Here is a 15,634-nt window from a genome sequence, read left to right as displayed (position 1 = left end):
TGCAGTCCAAGGGACTCTCAAGAGTCTCCTCCAGCACCACAATTCTTTAAAAGTATCAATTCTTTGACACTCAGCCTTCTTTATGGTCCAACTCTCTCCAGTACGACTACTGAAAAAACCGTAGCTTTGATTATGTAGACCTTTGTAGTAAGCAAAGTGATGTCTCTGCTTTTTAATACACTATCTAGGTTTGTCATAGCTTTCCTTCCAAGGAGCAAATGTCTTAATTTCGTGACTGCAGTTGCCATCTGCAGTGATTTTGGAGCCCAAGAAAATAAAATCTGTTACTGTTTCCACCTTTTCCCATTCTATTTGCCATAAAGTGTTGGGACCAGATGCCATGATCTTTGTTTTTTGAATGTTGAGTTTTAAGCCAGCTTTTTCACTCTCCTCCTTCACCCTCTTCAAGAGGCTCTTTATTTCCTCTTTACTTTCCGCCATTAGAGTGGTATCATCTGCATATCTGAGATTGTTGATATTTCTGCCACCAATCTTGGGTTGGGGATGAAACCCAGATCAGGTTGGGTTTCATCCAGCCCAGCATTTCACATGATGCCCTCTGCGTAGAAGTTAAATGAGCAGGGTGACAATATACATCCTTGTCATACTCCTTTCCTCATTTTGAACCAGTCAGTGGTCCCATGTCTGGTTCTAACTGTTGCCCTCACGTAGTAGCACACAGTTCCCTTTTTTCCAAGCTCAGAGTGCTTGAGTGACCTACCAGCAGCTCGCCAAGCTTCTAGGTGGCAGTGGTATTCAAACATCCACTGAACCACTGCATTTGCCATGTCAGTGATTTTAATCATTTCAGAATTATTTAGACTTTTTAGTAGGAAAGTAAGAGTCTGAAATCAATTTGAATGAATAAAATTACCATATTTAGTTTCTACAGTGGGAAACATACTTTAACACAGGGCATCTCATTTATTTTTACATCCTTCTCTCTTGCTCACCCTGGCTCATTGGCCTTCTCTGTCCCCTCACTCAGTAATAATGTTTTGTGCCCTTTTGTCTTGGCTGTCACCCTTTCCCCTTTCCTCCTTCCTCACCCACCTTGCTTGCCTCTCACCGGCCCTGTCTTTCTGGAACCACTCTGGCCCCTGTGGCTGTCCTCTCCCTCACCCACCTGCTTGCCTCTCGCCGGCCCTGTCTTTCTGGAACCACTCTGGCCCCTGTGGCTGTCCTCTCCCTCACCCACCTGCTTGCCTCTCGCCGGCCCTGTCTTTCTAGAACCACTCTGGCGCCTGTGGCTGTCCTCTCCCTCACCCACCTGCTTGCCTCTCGCTGGCCCTGTCTTTCTGGAACACTCTGGCCCCTGTGGCTGTCCTCTCCCTCACCCACCTGCTTGCCTCTCGCCGGCCCTGTCTTTCTGGAACACTCTGGCCCCTGTGGATGTCCTCTCCCTCACCCACCTGCTTGCCTCTCGCCGGCCCCGTCTTTCTGGAACACTCTGGCCCCTGTGGCTGTCCTCTCCCTCACCCACCTGCTTGCCTCTCGCCGGCCCCGTCTTTCTGGAACACTCTGGCCCCTGTGGCTGTCCTCTCGCTCACCCACCTGCTTGCCTCTCGCCGGCCCTGTCTTTCTGGAACACTCTGGCCCCTGTGGCTGTCCTCTCCCTCTCCCACCTGTTTGCTTCTCGCCAGCCCTGTCTTTCTGGAACCACTCTGGCCCCTGAGGCTATCCTCTCCCTCACCCACCTGCTTGCCTCTCACCGGCCCCGTCTTTGTGGAACCACTCTGGCCCCTGTGGCTGTCCTCTCCCTCTCCCTCTCCCCACTTTGTTACCCCTCTTTGTGTCCCCCTCATGTGTCACCCCCAGGCTCTCTCTCTATTGGGTGCCTGCCAGCCCCATCTCTGTGTTCTGCTCTCTGCCTCTCATGACCCTGTATGACTGATTTTGTATTTCCTTTTGTGTACTTTTTCAGGATATAGTGATGAAAATAAGAGTCAAAGCTTATGCCCTTGTGCAGCTCACCATCTAATGGGCAAGCTTATCCTAGGGTGGCAGAATTGACATTCCTAATAAATATATATAGTCTTTTGGCGGGGGATGGAGAAGAGTGTGGACAGTTTTCTGGAAAGTCTTTATTGAATTTGTTATAATAATGCTTTGTTTTAAGTTTTAAGACCAAGAGGCATGTGGGATCTTAATTCCCTGACCAGGGATCAAACCGACACCCCCTGCATTGGAAGGCAAAGTCTTAACCACTGGACTCCCAGAGAAGTCCCAAAACATGTGTAGTCTTACCTTTTAAAAGGATTGGCAAAACAAATACAATATTGTAAAGTTTAAAAACAAAATAAAAATTAAAGAAAAAAATAAATAAAATAAATTTTGAATTCCTTGATAGAAAAAATAAATAAATAAATAAAAGGATTGTTCTTCAAAAGAGAGGTGCAAAAAGCACAAATTTTTTACCCTCCTACCAAACAATACCCAGAATACAGTTGTGTGTTTTTTTAACTATAACGTGGACATCAAATATCAGCCTTTTATTTTCCCTATTACAGAAAGCATAAGGAAGGTAAAAAGCCATAAATGAATCTGAGGGGTAATATTTTTGTAAGGGCTTCCCAGGTGGCACTAGAGGTAAAGAACCCACATGCCAATGCAGGAGACGTAAGAGATGCGGGTTTAATCCCTGGGTCAGGAAAATCCCTGAGGAGGGCCTGGCAACCCACTCCACTATTGTTGCCTGGAGAATCCCATGGACAGAGGAGCCTGGCGGGCTACAGTCCATTGGGTTGCACAGAGTTGGACATGACTAAAGCGACTTAGCATGCATGCCATATTTTTATACTCACATTTTCCTAATTTTTTACCAAGAGTATCTTATCCACATGTACATTATTCTCTGATTAGTAATTTTTGAATAAGAATTTAATATCTAAAGCTAGAAACAAATAATATCAAAAGGCTGTGTCAAGTACCAAAAGTTGATATTTTTTACCAGTGTATCCCTAGTCTATTATAAAATTTGGAGGATTCTAGGTATTGTGCTCTCTTCAAATATGCATACCTTCAGTGATACAAGTAGATTCATGTGCCTCTGTGATTGCTTGTATCTTAATGTGGTAAATAGTCACTGATAGTGTAATATTAAGACCATAATACTGTAATGTAAATAGTCACTGATAGTGTAATATTAAGACCATAATACTGTAATGTAAATAGTCACTGATAGTGTAATATTAAGACCATAATACTGTAATGTAAATAGTCACTGATAGTGTAATATTAAGACCATAATACTGTAATGTAAATAGTCACTGATAGTGTAATATTAAGACCATAATACTGTAATGTAAATAGTCACTGATAGTGTAATATTAAGACCATAATACTGTAATGTAAATAGTCACTGATAGTGTAATATTAAGACCATAATACTGTAATGTAAATAGTCACTGATAGTGTAATATTAAGACCATAATACTGTAATGTAAATAGTCACTGATAGTGTAATATTAAGACCATAATACTGTAATGTAAATAGTCACTGATAGTGTAATATTAAGAACATAATACTGTAGTGTTTTTATGACATCACAGACTTCAAGACAAAGCTTTGAAACTAAAATTATTAATGTTATGCTCAGTTTTTATGCAGTTTTCTGATTCTCTGCTGGTATTTTCTCAAGTCAGAAAATCTACTGATGACTTCTCAGGCTGAGTCTGAGATGTTAAATCATTACTCTTAAAGTATGATTTGAAAATGTATAGCTAAGTGGATTAGAACTAAGTGATAGTTGCTTTTTCTTCTCCTTGTCTTTTTGAGGCATCCTAAATTTCCTCCTAGTCCTAGAAAGCCATTTCCTAGAAAAAGCATCAATCGTTATTAGCATTATTTCATTAAAAGCATTATTTCATATATCTGCTATTCAGTTGCTTATAAATGTTTCCTAATTGTATTAAATGCCTTTGTTCCAGTTAACCTACCCAAACAATTTCACAAGCTATTTGGAACACACACTATCTATTAATGTTAAGCTTTTCCTTGAATAAAACTGTAGTAGGACAGAGGAACTATACCAATTTTTCCCCACCTGACTTTAAATCTGCCCTCATTTTTTCTTACCTGTGACCTTGGGCAAGTTAATTCTTTCTTCCTCAGTTTCCTCATCTTTCATATGTCAGTAACAAGACACCTTGCAGACTGGTTATCTGAGGATGAGAAATTTGAAAGTATGCACATGGTTCCTGGCATATACTGGATACACAGTAGCATTTAACTTAGTTTCTCAAACTCAGGTCTCCTTCATGTAGGCTCATTCTCACTGTCTATTTGACATCTTCACTTAGATCTCTTCAAATATAACCTATTAAAAACTGAACTCAACTCATCCATCTTTCTCCCTAAATTCTATTTCTCTCCCTACTTAGTGTTTAAGCAGGATAGAATACTATTCAGGCATTCTGTAGGCAACCTTCTCTTCTCAATCTATGAGCTCTTCTTATCTGACCTCAGATAGGCCCATGGCTTTAAATACCATCCAAATGTAAATCTCCAACTCTGATCTCGCCTTGGGACTTAGGACGTGTGAAGCCAGCTGTCCCCCTAGCATCTCTCCCTGGATGTCTCCTAATAGATATCTCAGATTTCGTGTGTTTCCTCCCTCCCTTGACGTACAAGGCTTCCACATCTCAATAAATGACAACCATTATCCATCAGCTCCATTGCCAAAGCCATTCATCTGGATAGTCTTGATTCTTCTTTCCCATCCTGCTTTATATCCAATCCAGAAGCAAACTCTGACCTTCCTGCCACCAAAACACACCTCAGATCCACCCTCCTCTCTCCAGGTGACCCACATCTGGTTAGGACACTATGTTTTCTCATGTGTACTACTGAAGTAAGCTCTGAACCCCTTTCCTTATTTCTCCTCCATCTAATCCAGTCTGCATACAGAAGCCCAAGTAATTGTTTCAAAATGTGAATAAAATTGCTTCCCAGGTACCCTAGTGCTAAAGAACCTGCCTGCCAATGCAGGAGATGTAAAAGATTTGTGTTCAATACTTGGATCAGGAAGTTCCCCTGGTGAAGGACATGGCAACCCACTCCAGTATTCTTGCCTGGAGAATCCCACGGACAGAGGAGCCTGGCGGGCTACAGTCCATGGGGTCGCAAAGGGTCGGACGCTACTAAAGTGACTTAGCACGCACTCATGTAAATAAAATCACATTATTTCTTGTATTAAAATATTTCCATTGCTTCCAAGGCTTCTGGGAACATAAATATAAATCTTCACCCTGACTGAAAAGTCTGTATGAGATGCATTATCTCCCCACACCCAATCTCTGATTTCATTGCCTTCCTCTCTCCTTATCCTCTCCACCACAGGCAAAGGGACTTTCAAGGAGCTCTTCAAACATGCTGAATTGATTTCTACCTGAGGACATTTGCCTTAGCCAGGATGCTTTGTATGGACAGCTCCCCAAGCGGAACTGCACATGGCTGGCTTCTTGTCACTCAGAACTCAGCTAAATGCCACATCTTCAGAGAGGTCTTCCTTGGGGCAACCTAATCAAAAGTAGCCACCAGCTCACCCTTTCGTGTGACTATAGTTTGCCATGCAGCACTGATCACCATTTTCTTGTTTATGATGTTTTTCTTCTCCTTGTTGAATGTGTCTAAAATGGGAGCTTAATGAAAACAGAGAACAGGTCTGCCCTTTTTAAATTTCTTTCCAATTTCTAGAAGAGTACCTGGCACAGAGTTCAAAATATTTTTGTGAACAAAAATACGTGAGTTCATTGAATTGATCCATAAATTTGTAACCCATTTTATACCAGTTGAGAGTAAGTAGTCCCTTTTAAAATTCCAAGCTTCTGCTTCATTTTTGTCCAATATTTTGACATTTTGAAAAATCACACTGAATCTTTAAAAGCAACTCTAACAGTGCTGATACTTGTCAGTCTACCTTTTAAGGACCTCTATAAACAGCCCTCGTCATACCTTTTCTGGCTTTATATTGTTCATGAAATGTATTCTAATTGTATTCTTTTTCAATATTTATTTATATTTATTTGGCTGCACTGGGTCTTAGTTTGCAACATGGGGAATCTTTAGCTGTGGCATTTGAACTCTTGGTTGTGACATGTGGAATCCAGTTCCCAGCCAGGGATCAAATCCAGTCCCCCTGCCCTGGGAGCACAAAGCGTTAGCTATTGGACAACCAGGGAAGTCCCTTTAATTGTATTCTTAACAGTAGTTTCCAAGAAATAATATTATTTATAAGACCACAATTATAATATTAAACTCTATTTGAAAATATCAGATCAGATCAGTCGCTCAGTCGTGTCCGACTCTTTGCAACCCCATGAATCGCAGCACGCCAGGCCTCCCTGTCCATCACCAACTCCCGGAGTCCACTCAGACTCACGTCCATCGAGTCAGTGATGCCATCCAGCCATCTCATCCTCTGTCGTCCCCTTCTCCTCTTGCCCCCAATCCCTCCCAGCATCAGAGTCTTTTCCAATGAGTCAACTCTTTGCATGAGGTGGCCAAAGAACTGGAGTTTCAGCTTTAGCATCATTCCTTCCAAAGAAATCCCAGGGCTGATCTCCTTCAGAATGGACTGGTTGGATCTCCTTGCAGTCCAAGGGACTCTCAAGAGTCTTCTCCAACACCACAGTTCAAAAGCATCAATTCTTCGGCGCTCAGCCTTCTTCACAGTCCAACTCTCACATCCATACATGACCACAGGAAAAACTATAGCCTTGACTAGACGAACCTTTGTTGGCAAAGTAATGTCTCTGCTTTTGAATATGCTGTCTAGGTTGGTCATAACTTTCCTTCCAAGGAGTAAGTGTCTTTTAATTTCATGGCTGCAGTCACCATCTGCAGTGATTTTGGAGCCCAGAAAAATAAAGTCTGACACTGTTTCCACTGTTAGTTTTCTCTAATTATTATAGTGCTATTATAATTAAAGTTAACACATCTTAAAAACATCCTAATTAATTTACTTTTTGCTGTATAATGATAGAAGATGGACCACCCATCCCACCCTCCCGATGTGATTCGTTTTTAATTGAAAATATACCATCAATGTAAAGGAGTCAGATGAGAATATTTTAGGGAAAATAAATAGATGTAGACCTTTTATGAGATCTTTTATCCTCTAATGAGGTCAGAGCATAATCACATAATTAAAACAATGGTAGTTCCAACAGTAACATGGTAAGGAAAATGTGTAAGAAATGATTCCTCCTTTGTACTAAGAAACTGCCCATTTACTTTGAGCTTGCTCATTGGACAGAGCAATGACAATTTAGACACTAAGAAAGATCACAATAATGCATGAAAATTCTCTTATAGTGTAATAATGCAAGTTTTGTTTCAAGGTCTATGATGTCATCAAGATCCTGTCCTGAAATTGTCCACTAAATGCTTGTTACTGATATTTATAACATTAAATGAAGTTGTTTCTTCCAATAAAATGCAGTTATGAGATGCTAAATTCATTTCTATATATCACTTCTGTATCCTCAAACTCATATTTGAGATTACCAGGATTAATTACTGAAATCTTCTGAATTTTATAATAGAATAGGAGGATTCACTGATAACAGGAACTTGGAAGGTTGGACAGAACCTTTGGAGAGGGGATTATATTTAGATGGTAAACTCTTTAAGAGTGAAAATCTGGAATTACAAAGCACACTAATAAAACCTTTCTCTAAAAAGGTATGTATAAAAATTCTTGCATCAGAGAAGAATTGATATTGTATTACTTAAGAGAGCTTTAAACTAGAGAAATCTAGGTTGATAGCAGTTTTATGACAGGTATGTGTGTCTCAAGATTGAACTCTAGGCACAATTTGATGGAAGAATGATTACCTAATACAGAAGTATTTAGGGGAGAAAGCATTTGTTTAAAAAAAGCCTAATAAAAGTTAGAATACCAATAAATGAATATTCCCACTAGCAGTAGAGCTTCCGTTGTGGCTCATCTGGTAAAGAATCTGCCTGCAATGCAGGGTAGGTTCAATCCCTGGGTTGGGAAAATCCCCCGGAGAAGGGAAAGGCTACCCTCTTCAGTATTCCGGCCTGGAGAATTTCGTGGACTAGAGTCCATGGGGTCACAAAGAGTGGAACACGACTGAATGACTTTCACTTTCACTTTTTCACTAGCAGTGAGCTTGCCTGCTTGTATAAACTTTATTCATTGCTGAATCTCTACTGCCTGGCATGGGCCAGGCAAATAATAGCTGTTCATTGGATGAATGAGCTTGTTTCAACATAATAATATATCAAAATAATTCTGGAAATTCAAATATACCTTTATTTATTTATGAATAATTCTCCTAAATTGATATTACCACCTGAAACAGTCCAGTGGTGAAGACTTGCACTTCCACTGCACTTCCGGTTGCAGGAGTTACACATTTGATCCCTGGTGGGGGAGATAAGATCCCACATGCATCTCAGCCAAAAAACCAAAAACATAACCAACAGACATAGTATTGTAAGAAATTCAATAAAGACTTTAAGAAAAAATGAACAGCCTAAAGCTCAGGATGATAGCTAGAACAATAATTAGATACTTATACTTCTCTGTTTTTAAAAATAGAAACGTTTGGTCTAGTCATGTATTTTCATCTATTTTGTCCCATATCTTTGATATCTAACAGAACAATTTATAATTTTAAGTTGTTATATTTTCATATTCAATATTGATATTATTTTCCAATCATATAATTTATTTAATTGGCATACAAATGTATTTGATACAGTTTTATATTTTCTTAATTGCAAAATCTAATTCTCATATAAATCCTGTTTTAGAGGTCTTCCTCGGCAGTCCAGTGGTTAAGACTCTGCGCTTCCACTGCCTAGGGTGTGAGTTTGATCCCTGGTTGGGAAACTGAGATCTCACATGCCTCAGAGTGTGGTCAAAAAAAGGATCTAAAAAAATCCTGTTTTATATTTTGAAATAAGAGAAAGAATTGTTCATCTTAACAGACAAAAATTGTTATTGATGAGGGAGTCTGTTTACATTAGAAAATGTAATCAGAATGAGCCATTTGAAGAGTTCCCCTAAACTGTCCCTGTGGGCATGTAACAGTATTACATGTGCTGCACATGTATATAACATAACTGTCACATAAGCCCTGCTCTTTCTCTCCTCCTCACCTTGCTGGCAGCCTCTTTATTCAATCAGTCTTTCTGCTCTTTGGGTTCTGATTGTACAGAGGTGCATGGGTGTTGAGTATGCATTTTACCTGTACTGACATGTAGTATAAAGCTGTTTCAATGGTGATTTTTATTTCCAGTTACTTCATAAAATGCCATGAGAAAAATGACTTGAAAGTTTATAGTAAATAAAACATTTCTCTTCAAAAGAGTGTGCATTCATGTTTTCGTGTGTATGAAAGAGAGAAGGAAAGGAAGGAGAGGGGCGGGAAGGCAAGAGAATGGACTTGCCAGGGTTATAAATCAATGAAGAAAGGAAATTTTCATTCCCTAGAGTCTTTACAAGTATAGCTAATCCTAAAAATAATATCCTCTTTTGAGGAAGAGTTTTAAGGAGGATTTTTAGAAGACTTGGAGGTGGCAGAAATAGTCCCTTCTCAGGCTCAGTTTCATTATTTGTAAAATAGGGATAGTATTTCCTCATAATGTGACCTATGAAAGCTAATGACATAATACCTATGAAGTACTTAGCACTGGTCCTCACACTTCATGAGAGTTAGGTAAATGTTACTTATTTGTAGACAGTAGGTTTTAGAAGGAACAATGAGAATGAGAAAGAAAGGGAGGAAGAGAGAGAAGGAAGGAAGGAGATGGGAAGGAAAAGGAAAAACCTTGAATTTTTATAATTTGAAATGTTGCAAAGGATTTGGAGAAAAAAAGACATTTAAATGACCCTTTGAGTTATGCTAGTGCTGTTGTCAAGATCACATTTTTTTTCAAAATATTTTCTTCCACATTCTGGGTCAAGAATGACGTGAGCACACGGGAAAACACAGTAGCCAAAGGGCAGGAATATTCATCCATTTTCACCTGCCTTTGATTCAGCGAGCTGACTAGGATGATCTCTTGCTATGACTGAAAACAAAAGCCGGTTCAAAGATTTCATTTGGTAAATCCAGTGCTACAAGTAAGAAAATTCTATCTAAATCAATGTGAAATGGTTCACTCTTTCACAAACTTCTTTTTGCTTCTATATATTAGATTGAACCATACAAAAAAAAATGCTAATATTTGACCATTTTTTTATCTTAAAAACTTAGGTTTCATAGCATTCCACCCGGTTGGTATATCTTTCTTGGTGAATTAACTTTAAGATACTGCATGGTTAGTAATCACAACTTTTAAAAGTTATTCTAAGAGAGACCCTGCTTGTCATCTTTCTTCTTGAAGATAAACTGCTAAGACTGTTGAAAGATCAGTGTGGCAAATGCCACGGTGGGCAGATATGTGGAAAAGTAAAATAAAAATTAAGAAAAAATATTTCTCTTACATCTTTAGGGCCACTACAGCAAAGCTTCTGAATACTTTCAGCAAGCTTTCAACACAACAGCAGACATAATGAACATATCTCTGAAGGATGAAACTAAAGTGCATTATGGAATCGCAAAAGCTCATCAGATGATGCTGACGGTTAACAGTTGTATAGAATCTGCAGACCTCACCAGCCTTGACTACCTGCTGTCATGGAAGGAGAGTAGAAGCGACATTACACCTGATCCAACTTCTGGTAAGGCATTGCTTTTGTTTGTTTCAATTGGAGGATAATTGTTTTAGAACGTTGTGTTAGTTTCTGCTGTACAACAACGTGAAACAGCTGAAAGTATATATGTATATATCCCGTCCCTCTTGGGCCTCCCTCCATTCCCCACCCCGCCCCGCCCATGTCATCACAGCGCACCGAGCTGAGCTCCCTGTGCTGTCAGCAGCTCCCCACTAGCTCTGTTTCACACCTGGTGGTGTATGTACGTCAGTGCTGCTCTCTGTCTGTCCCAACTGCGTCTCCTTCCCCCACTGTGTTCAGCTCAGCTCTCTACATCTGCATCTCTATTCCTGCCCTGCAAATTTAGTGTCATTCATACCCATTTTCTCGATTCCATATATGTGTGTTAATACACAATATTTGTTTTTCTCTTTCTGACTTGGCTTCACTCTGTACGACAAACTCTATATTCATCCACATCGCTACAAATGACCCAATTTTGTTCCTTTTATGGCTGAGTAATATTCCATTGTATATATGTATCACAACTTCTTCTCTGCTTTTTGAGAACACTGTAGATTTTTGTATCACTCTTAATGGCTAAGTCATTTTCGTTATAAAAGTTTATTCAACCATTGGTGATTTTAATTTTAATGGTAATTTTATTTTTATTTATTCATCACTATGTGAATGTTGAATGCATTTTCATGCTATATTGTAACTTCACTGTTTAAGGAAAGCATACAGTAGTGATAATGACTTATTCAACTTGACAAATCACCATTTTTTCAGTAATCTTAAATACTCAACAGTAGGTACTGATCAGTTGTAAGGAATATGAAATAGGTTTATGTTTTAAAAAATGTTCAGTGTTGTACCTTACTGACAAGAGCAAGTGTACATAGATGCTAATCAGTAGTATACTCTTACTTTTATTATGATAGTCAGTTTTCCTATCTTTCTCTGATTCAGTTGTGACTATTAATTGACAAAATATTTGATAGTAATTTCTCTTAATCCTACTTTTTCCTACCTAATCACAAGAATGTGATAATTAGTCAGAATAGTGTATTAAAAACAAATAACTAGAAGTGGATGTAAGGGTCGATTTTATATATCAACTCGACTGGGTTCTAGTCCCCATTTAAGAACTTTAGGATTTTTAAACAATTTTTAAAAATGCTGCCTATGAAAGACCTTTGGATTATGTAACTATTTGCTTGTAAATCAGATTTTTAAAGCAAAATATTTTAAATGTTTGGGAACTCAAATCAAATTGTAAACCAGAAGGGAAAGAGACACGTGTACCCCAATGTTCATCGCAGCACTGTTTATAATAGCCAGGACTTGGAAACCACCTAGATGTCCATCAGCAGATGAATGGATAAGAAAGCTATGGTACATATACACAATGGAGTATTACTCAGCCATTAAAAATACATTTGAATCAGTTCTAATGAAGTGGATGAAACTGGAGCCCATTATACAGAGTGAAGTAAGCCAGAAGGAAAAACACCAATACAGTATACTAACACATATATATGGAATTTAGAAAGATGGTAACAATAACCCTGTGTACGAGATAGCAAAAGAGACACTGATGTATAGATCAGTCTTATGGACTCTGTTGGAGAGGGAGAGGGTGGGAAGACTTGGGAGAATGGCATTGAAACATATATAATATCATGTATGAAACGAGTTGCCAGTCCAGGTTCAATGCACGATACTGGATGCTTGGGGCTGGTGCACTGGGACGACCCAGAGGGATGGTATGGGGAGGGAGGAGGGAGGAGGGTTCAGGATGGGGAACACATGTATACCTGTGGCGGATTCATTTCGATATTTGGCAAAACTAATACAATATTGTAAAGTTTAAAAATAAAATAAAATTTAAAAAAAATCGTAAGTCAAAATTTCATAATGTAAAGGGGCAACTCCTGTCTGTATTTTAACTTTTTACACAAATTTTAGAGGTTACTTTCCATTTACAGTTATAAAACATTATAAAATACTGGCTGTGTTCCTCTTGTTTCACCATATATTCCTGAGTCTCTCTTACACCCAATAGTTTGTACCCTTCACTCCTCCACCCCTTGCGGCCCCGTCCCCATTCTGCTCCTCAGTGGTTTGTTTTCTGTATTTGTGAGTCAGCCTCTTGTTTGTACTATTCACTAGTTTGTTGTGTTTTTTAGATTCCACATGTAAGTGATATTATATGGTATTTGTCTTTCTCTATATGACTTTTCCATGATCCAGCGGATGTTGGCAATTTGATCTCTGGTTCCTCTGCCTTTTCTAAAACCAGCTTGAACATCTGGAAGTTCACAGTTCACATATTGCTGAAGCCTGGCTTGGAGAATTTCGAGCACTACTTTACTAGCATGTGAGATGAGTGCAATTGTGTGGTAGTTTGAGCATTCTTTGGTATTGCCTTTCTTTGGGATTGGAATGAAAACTGACCTTTTCCAGTCCTGTGGCCACTGCTGAGTTTTCCAAATTTGCTGGCATATTGAGTGCAACACTTTCACAGCATCATCTTTCAGGATTTGGAATAGCTCAACTGGAATTCCATCACCTCCACTAGTTTTGTTCGTAGTGATGCTTTCTAAGGCCCACTTGACTTCTCACTCCAGGATGTCTGGCTCTAGGTCAGTGATCACACCATCGTGATTATCTGGGTCGTGAAGATATTTTTTGTACAGTTCTTCTGTGTATTCTTGCCATCTCTTCTTAATATCTTCTGCTTCTGGTCCATACCATTTCTGTCCTTTATCTAGCCCATCTTTGCATGAAATGTTCCTTTGGTATCTCTGATTTTCTTGAAGATATCTCTGGTCTTTCCCGTTCTGTTGTTTTCCTCTATTTCTTTGCATTGATTGCTGAAGAAGGCTTTCTTACGCCTCTTGAGAAATTTGTATGCAGGTCAGGAAGCAACAGTTAGAACTGGACATGGAACAACAGACTGGTTCAAAATAGGAAAAGGAGTATGTCAAGGCTGTATATTGTCACCCTGCTTATTTAACTTACATGCAGAGTACATCATGAGAAACGCTGGACTGGAAGAAACACAAGCTGGAATCAAGATTGCCGGAGAAATATCAATAACCTCAGATATGCAGATGACACCACCCTTATGGCAGAAAGTGAAGAGGAACTAAAAAGCCTCTTGATGAAGGTGAAAGTGGAGAGTGAAAAAGTTGGCTTAAAGCTCAACATTCAGAAAACGAAGATCATGGCATCTGGTCCCATCACTTCATGGGAAATAGATGGGAAAACAGTGGAAACAGTGTCAGACTTTATTTTTTGGGACCTCCAAAATCACTGCAGATGGTGACTGTAGCCATGAAATTAAAAGACGCTTACTCCTTGGAAGGAAAGTTATGACCAACCTAGATAGCATATTCAAAAGCAGAGACATTACTTTGCCAACAAAGGTCCATCTAGTCAAGGCTGTGGTTTTTCCTGTGGTCATGTATGGATGTGAGAGTTGGACTGTGAAGAAGGCTGAGTGCCGAAGAATTGATGCTTTTGAACTGTGGTGTTGGAGAAGACTCTTGAGAGTCCCTTGGACTGCAAGGAGATCCAACCAGTCCATTCTGAAGGAGATCAGCCCTGGGATTTCTTTGGAAGGAATGATGCTAAAGCTGAAACTCTAGTACTTTGACCACCTCATGTGAAGAGTTGACTCATTGGAAAAGACTCTGACGCTGGGAGGGATTGGGGGCAAGAGGAGAAGGGGACGACAGAGGATGAGATGGCTGTATGGCATCACCAACTCAATGGACGTGAGTCTGAGTGAACTCCGGGAGTTGGTGATGGACAGGGAGGCTTGGCGTGCTGCGATTCATGGGGTCGCAAAGAGTCGGACACGACTGAGCGACTGATCTGATCTGATCTGATCTGATATGACTTTACTTAGAATGCCCTCCAAGTCCACCCATGATACTGCGAAGGCAAAATTTCATGCTTTTTTATGACTGAGTAGTGTTCCTGTGTGTGTGATGTGTGGGGGGCTACTTGTTCTCCATCCCATTCATCTGTTGATGGACACCTAGGTTGCTTCCATATCTTGGCAGTTGTAAATAATGCCAATATGAACATTGGGCTGTTCTTTTAGAATGAGTGCTTTTTTCGGCTATATATTCAGGAGTGGAATTGCTGGGTATCTCCTATTTAGTAGTCTTTTTTCCCCTTAGGTCATTTACATGAAACAATAATTTGTTTGGCTGTTTCTTTCCTCCATAGAATAAGTAGTAAATAGAAGTAAACTTGGCACAAAGAAATTTTATTGACTCTTTTACATCAATAGAATACTGCTTTATGACTATCTGTCCTCTAGGTAGAAAATAAGGAAAGGTCTCATTTAATAGAAGCACAGTAAGAGGAAGCAAGATGAAATCTTCAGAAGTGGATGGCTTGCTGAATTTCAATGTGCAATTTCAAGTGCTCAAAAAATATTTATAGTCAACAGTTAACTTTCACATAATACTTTGCTTATTCGGGATATTGTCTTGTCATATATTTGGGCATTTGTTCTGTAGTTTTGAATTATCTTCCCTTTAGTCTCTCACCTTTTCTGCCCAGAAGCTAAAGCAGTGAAATTATGATCCATTTATTAGATTACTTATTTTGACAAATGGTTTGGTGCAAAATTTTCAGATTTAGTTGGGATAAACTATAACCAACACAGTGATAATCATGAAAAAAATATATACTCCTCAAAACTAGCTTCAGATCAGAGTCATGTGTTCATTTATTGCAGTCTTGTTTTTGGCTTTTTAAAAATCTCTTTTGCTTTGCTTTAGTCTATAAAGCTACTTATGTTTCTATTCTTTTTACATTTTATCTTCCCATTTTTTATAAGGGCATGTTGTGTTCTAAAGGGCTTAGGAGCAAACAAAAATGCACTTCAAAATATTGTTTAGACATATAAAATACAAACAAAAAGCAAAATGAAT

General features: G+C 39.1%; 1 protein-coding gene across 3 annotated transcripts in view; it reads left to right on the top strand.

The window, feature by feature from the left end:
• Window positions 1-15,634, top strand: part of TTC29 (tetratricopeptide repeat domain 29) — a 286,353-nt gene that overhangs the window by 149,263 nt on the left and 121,456 nt on the right. For all 3 annotated transcript variants that reach the window (XM_070385623.1, XM_070385625.1, XM_070385624.1), the window contains exon 11: window positions 10,475-10,703. In XM_070385623.1, the coding sequence (XP_070241724.1) occupies window positions 10,475-10,703 (229 nt within the window). The remainder of the gene's footprint in view (window positions 1-10,474; window positions 10,704-15,634) is intronic.

Source organism: Bos mutus, chromosome 17 (assembly GCF_027580195.1).
Source record: "Bos mutus isolate GX-2022 chromosome 17, NWIPB_WYAK_1.1, whole genome shotgun sequence".
NCBI lineage: Eukaryota > Metazoa > Chordata > Mammalia > Artiodactyla > Bovidae > Bos > Bos mutus.
This window is presented reverse-complemented; position numbering and strand designations above follow the sequence as displayed.